The sequence below is a fragment of the Perkinsus marinus genome, assembly GCF_000006405.1.
Source record: "Perkinsus marinus ATCC 50983 genomic scaffold scf_1104296977808, whole genome shotgun sequence".
NCBI classification, from domain to species: Eukaryota; Perkinsozoa; order Perkinsida; family Perkinsidae; genus Perkinsus; species Perkinsus marinus.
Window position 1 is genome coordinate 1 of NW_003200064.1, and position 6,180 is coordinate 6,180.

Below are 6,180 nucleotides of genomic sequence, written 5' to 3' on the forward strand. Positions count from 1 at the left end.
TTGCTCGAGCTTGTTACGAGCCTATTCCACCGTATAGGGGCGTGATTATTTAAGAAACAGCGTTATGTTCTCGCTTTTAGGGAAGTCTTTATGTTGAGGCTGTCCTTGACATACAGTCCGTCGGGAAATGTACTCGCGTGCTGCATTGTTCATGGCAAACTTGCGAGTTGTGACAACTCGGTTGTCCATTCTCGGTCAAACTCTTTGATCCAACGCTGTTATCATCTTCATTCTCACTCAGTAACTTCGAGTCTTGTATTGAACCTGAGTTGCTACTGTCAGTGATTAACTGGGAAGGATTGTGCTCGAGCCCCACGCTACTACAAAGACGTTTACCTCTTTGATGCTGATCAGCCACCGCATGAGCAATCGGCCAGTCAATGTGAATCAGTCAAGATTCTTGACTCATCGGCGTAAGCTTTTTAATTTCTTTGTCAGTATTCGGCTAAAGATACGGTCGTAAATTAGCAGATGCAAACGCCGCGACAGATTCAATCTCTACTTTTCATTCGAACTTTCAGGAGCTACAGGCTGTTGCCCCTCACTGCGTCCTACAGCGAGCCGCAAACGTATTGCTCCTAAGCAACACGACCAAGTCCATCCTCACGAGGCATGAGGATGGACTCGGTCATGAGTCATGGAGGATAGGTGCTCTCGATGAAGAACTGGTAGTGAGCTCGTGTCAATACAAGGATCAACGCTCCATCGGCAGGAACTCTAGTAGATTAAACATTCAATGTTTCTTGGAGTGCAACAACAGTGGGACTTCGATGTAGCTAGTCTTCAGGGGGGAGGGGTGCTCTTCAAGGGATATTTGCATGCGCGTGATAAATAAACCGCCCCTTCCCAGCAGTGTGTAACCTAAATTGTAACCAGAACCCAAATTGGCGAGGCTCAAGTTAGCCGAGTGCGCCTGGTGAGGCACGAAAAGGCCAACAGACGCCAGTCGGAGGAGAAGTTCAGAAGATGGATCCAGGCGGTGCTATTTTCAAACAACTAGTCCTTATCATAGTTTTACATACTAGTTTCCCAGTTTCTGTTGTGGTTGCGTTCGTCACAAATTATAAATTTAGTACAGGGCGTGTCAAGCGCGTTTCTGCATACGTATAAGTACGTGCCGAACATGAATTAAGTATTCCAAGTACCCGAGTCTAGTGTCAATCACTGAAACAAGTTGAAATTCAGAAAACTAAGATCGCGGACTTCACCTGTTGATGTGTGCAAAATACTCCTGTTGAATCACTCCCACCGATCGTCTCGACAATATCATGAGGCTCTCCGTCACGGAGATGATGCTGCGTGTAGAGGGGTAGTGATGGATTGATGAGAAGTGGGGAGGCAATCTGTAAATACAAATGGTCCAGAACTGAGTAACTCATCAAGAGTTCTGCGCGGCCAGGCGTGTGTGTGTGAGTGGTGATATTGCAGGAAGAGCGCAATATTGCCGTACTGGCTGTGGCTGGAAACGCCTGAATCCTTACTCAGGGAAAGAGAGAGAGTTCACGTCCGTATATGAACCCAACATCATAGTCATCTATCTGAATACTTCTAGTAATTATTTGATTTATTTATGTGTACTAGTCATAGCAGATACTCAGTATACCAGAGTACTAGCACAATACGTATCAAGCCAGGGATCGTTACCAATCGAAAGATCAATCAATCGTTAACGATATAACGACCCTACGATCATTCTCGACCACGACCTCGATGCTTAGAGCAATCCACGTGCCCGGTGCGGAGGATTCCGCAGTGCGGAATCTGAAACCATCGGATACGTCGGCGCCGATACTCATCTTGCGCACTCATCGTTCGTAGGCTCATGTTAACCGCGGTGACCGCTGTGCACAACGGCGGTGATCACTGATCAGGTAGGTTCCCAGGTAACAGCACACATACACAAACACGTGGCGCGAATCATCGAGGCTAGCACAATAGACAGCAAACAGCCAATACCATAACAAAAGTACAGTAAATACAAAAGTAAGTAGGGGACAAATCAACCATAGCGGCCAACAGGTCTCCGTGCAACGCGCCGAAGCGCACACCGCGGAGTTCGTTGAGTTGATAGCGCTCAAAAAATGGAGGACCCGGGGATTGAACCTTGGACGACTGGACCCCGCGTCCCGTCTGTATATGTGAGGTTATCATTAGGTTCGTTAGCCCTTTTGGTTAGACGTGAATGACCACCTCCGAAATATTATGATGAAATTGTTTCACCTAGGACGGCGATGTTTTCACTTGAACTCCCCGACATGCGCATTGTCGTATGCGTGTACAACTCACCACTGATTTGCTCGTATCTTGACGAGCTTTGGTCAAGTGGTTGGAACTGTTGATGAACGTTTGAAGCGCGGTTTGTATAGTAGCTCATGTCAGACGTGTATAATGCAGAAGGAAAGAATGACAAGCACTCTCCACCATTCGACATCCATACGGCCACAACCCCATCGAGGGGATGTAGATCCTCTCCCTGAAGAGGCTCCTTCCCCTCCCTCTTGTCCATCTGGGCTAGAGTCTTTCAAGAGCTGCCAAACAGTAGAAGCTCATCATGCCGAGATGCTACATAAATGGGCTGATGCCACCGATTGGGGACTCTCAATGACTGAGAAGGTAACTCAATCTTTATTATTCAGCTGCCAGCTATACTACAGCTTTGGGGGTTGATACTGATAACAAAACTATACAGTTCTACATATTCTTAGTCGAGTCTAGTTCGAGTTGGACCAGCACTCGACGATTCAGCTTTAGTATTGTCGATCGCTGACAGAAGATACTCCGGCGTGTATGAAAAACATCAGCCTTTGGCATGGCTGCCCCACAGGCAGGAGTGGACCTATTCACAGAGGCATTCCATACTATATTTTCTTGAAATTGGTGTTGCTTCGATCGTCTCGGCGGAATTGATACACATGGGATGTGACATATCTTGTGCGAGTGGCATAGCTGCCCCTCGGGGCGGATCGCCTACTTCATGCTTCTGTGAGCTTGATTGTTTTTGAGGGTATCTTCAAGTGGCATAGCTGCCCCCCTCTGTAGTTTGAAACGACTTTTCAGTTCACACGTCACTCTCTTTCTATTGTATTCCTTGTATTCTATTCTATTTCTTTGTATTCTTTTGCAGTATCCTCGAATTTCTCTGGGGCCGATATGCCTTAGGTTCTCTGAAATATCCAGATTTGTATGTGCTCATGGTCTTTTTCAGGCAGTAGCTCGACATGATGCACCGCCACAGCTCACCAAGAAGATGTCTCGCGGCAGCTCATGGATACCTCATAGGCATCATCATAAGGATGATGTACATGTGAATGAGACCAAGAACGCTGTTGCCATGCAAGTTGACAATGATGATCCCGACTGCAGTATGAGCGTCGACTGTGAATTTAATAAGGGTCAGACTGACCTCATTCAGAATACTCTTTGATCGGGTCGGTTCAGGTCTGCTGAAGGGCCAAATAATGATTGAGGGTATGAACGTACCGTATTTATTCCAAGTAGCAGCTAGCTGGGAGATGGACTTGGCGCCTTGTAGGAACCGTCGTGGGTCATCTCTCCCTCGACTTTGCCAACTCAGTATGGTTCCCAATGCTCGAAACTGTCGACAAAGTAGCCGCGTTTCCTCCCAATGGTGACAACTCTACACAGCGGAGTCGAGATAAAGAACAGGAGTGGATGTCCGATGTAATATTATTGACGATGCTCTCCTTCCCTGAGTACCCGCTTGATTCCAGACACCAACTAGCAGCACTCGAGGAAGCTCCAGTGAAGTTGACTCGTCGATCTTCACTCATCCAGCGCCTAATCGTCCTGTCATATTAGATGAGATGATGACCCATCTGTTTGCGGTGCCACCAGTTCCAGCCATCAAGGGAGTCGACTCGTATTCCCATCGGTATTACCTTTGTCACGGAATGGTCGATTTGATATTATCTCTCTGCCTCAGAACTCTTTATTCGTGGTCTCCCAAGTGCACACCAACTCCAGGGTCGTTAATGATTGATTACTCCCCACCATTGGATGCTAAGTCATGGAAAGGAGTTCAATTGGATGACCCTGCTCGTCGGGTACTATACCTGGGAGGGGCTCTCATTAGTACACTGCATTTAATCCGAAAAATTGGAAATTCCATGGACTTGATCTAACGTTGGACTTTCTCATGTACTCGTTTGAAGGTCTTCCATGCAGAAGATTGGATGGTACCATAACTTACACTCTTTGTAGGTATTTCGGACTGAACAAAAAGCCACGGCGGTTTACGTTAGGCCGTCGTTGAAGGATCCTGAGCGTCGTAGTGATGTGTAAGTTTATCATTCACTGTATTTCTGATGCAATTGATGATTATAACTGGTCCGATTAGCACACCTCGAAATCGTATAAATAATGATAGTTCCCGCTCACACGTCATGAGTACTCGATGCGCTTACTGGTTGAAGAAGCTTCTTTTCAGGTTTGTCAGCGTCTTAGCAGATCCTGGGGTCCCTACCTGGTTGGTACCCAATTCTCTGGTAAAGTGGATACTACGTCTCGGCGCACGAGGTTTTGTCGATAAGGTTATGTCAGTAATGACCGGCTGCACTGATGATCCAACGTGAGTGATCAAGGGTCAGGGTTTCCTCTCGTGAGCATAGAGAAGTTTCGTTCTTATTAAGTTGTTATCGATTGGCTGCTACTTTGTTGGTGTCAGGCATCGTTACGCTGTACGAGTAGCTGAGAGATATGAGGAACTGTACTGGAAGTATGCCTATTACGGTTTCTATCCACCAGAGGCTGTAGTGTCCAGGAAGGCTCGAGAGCATCTGTTCATGAAAAGGCATATTAAAAGCATATGTGAGTATAGGCACCCAATACTACATAGAATTGTCTCATGTCAGGCGGGCAACGTGGCGACGGGCCGCGTAAGTCTGCTTGCGTCGATGAGAAAACCCCAGCGGCTATGAGTGAGGTATCTCGTGGTCGACCACCTTTGGATCCTACAATTAAGAAGCGACGAGAAGGCTCGACTGCAGTTGGTCTGAGGCCTCGAAAAGACATGGGACATCGTTCGTCTACTAGTACTGATACAATGCTAGTACAGAGTAAAATGTTCTCGTTGTTGAAAGCATTATTCATCATTATAGCTGTGTTTTGGGCAAGACCTTTGTTAAAGTCGATGACCCTCTTGTTCGACAAGCATTAATATTAGTACTCCGATTCAGCTGTCGAACTTCATGTCACACATTTGTCGTCACGTTAGGAAGCACTTCAGAACACAATCATTATCTTTGTCATTTTCTGCTCACTCTTCTCACATCTCATCAACACTACCAAGTCACTCTGGAATCGATCGTCACTATCGATATTCCTCTGGACTGCAGTCTGGTATTTCGCAGAACTAGAGCGAGCTATGTCTCGTGCTCTTATCATTCTTGCTGGCGTCCGCGGCCTATGCACTATCATATTCTATGTGCTTATTCGCCACAATGAGGCGATCTATTCTCTCCCGTCTGAGTCATCGTCTGTTATCGGTAGTATAGGTAGCCATCCTCAAGCACTGTAAATCATTGACTGCTATATGCTGGGGAAGCTAGTCCGGTTAGATTGCTATTATGTTCTCCATAGTTTGATTGTTTCCATCCGTTAATTGAATATGAGTTAGTCTCAGTAGTACATCAATGACCATCGAGAACGCTCATGTAACCATAGTGTCGATGTCGTACTACGACTGCATACGGTTAGTTTAACCGTGATTGACCACGTTACTACCACTACGACTGATAAGTACGTCCATCAGCCTATCAGCGGTTGAGCGTGTTCGGATCATTTTGGACCATCTATTCTCACCCTGTCGTGCAGTAAAACCATCAAACTTACGTTTATCCAATTCGTACTGTCAATTGCGTAGTAACCGACCACAACACTACTCCTCCTGTTGACGGAGGCAGTACTGGCTGCTTGTTCTCGGTTCCTTATTCGATGTCTACATACTAGCGAAAAAGTGAGATAACCAGATTGTGTTGCACAGTGCGCGGTTCTCGAGGGTCGAGGAGCTGTTGCGATCAGTCCTCTCTGAGTCTGCTGACATATCACTACTAGACTCAACACTAGTCATCAGAGAAAGTAGCATTTCGTTAATGGAAAAGCTAGAGAACCAAGGTCATCAGAAGTGTGTTATCTAGGACAACACAATTGGAGACACAGTTG

At 46.4% G+C, this 6,180-nt stretch overlaps 2 protein-coding genes across 2 annotated transcripts; both read left to right on the plus strand.

Annotated features, from left to right (window-relative positions):
* Window positions 1–3,247: 3,247 nt before the first annotated feature.
* Pmar_PMAR026129 (hypothetical protein) lies at window positions 3,248–3,424 on the plus strand (the record flags this gene model as incomplete). Its single annotated transcript, XM_002764377.1, has 1 exon — window positions 3,248–3,424. The coding sequence occupies one exon, from the start codon at window positions 3,248–3,250 to the stop codon at window positions 3,422–3,424; it is 177 nt and encodes a 58-aa protein (XP_002764423.1).
* Window positions 3,425–3,992: 568 nt separating this feature from the next.
* Window positions 3,993–4,827, plus strand: Pmar_PMAR026130 (hypothetical protein; the record flags this gene model as incomplete). Its single annotated transcript, XM_002764378.1, has 4 exons — window positions 3,993–4,064; window positions 4,222–4,298; window positions 4,448–4,588; window positions 4,685–4,827. Coding segments are annotated over 4 exons (433 nt in total), but the record flags the coding sequence as incomplete, so codon positions are not given.
* Window positions 4,828–6,180: the final 1,353 nt, after the last annotated feature.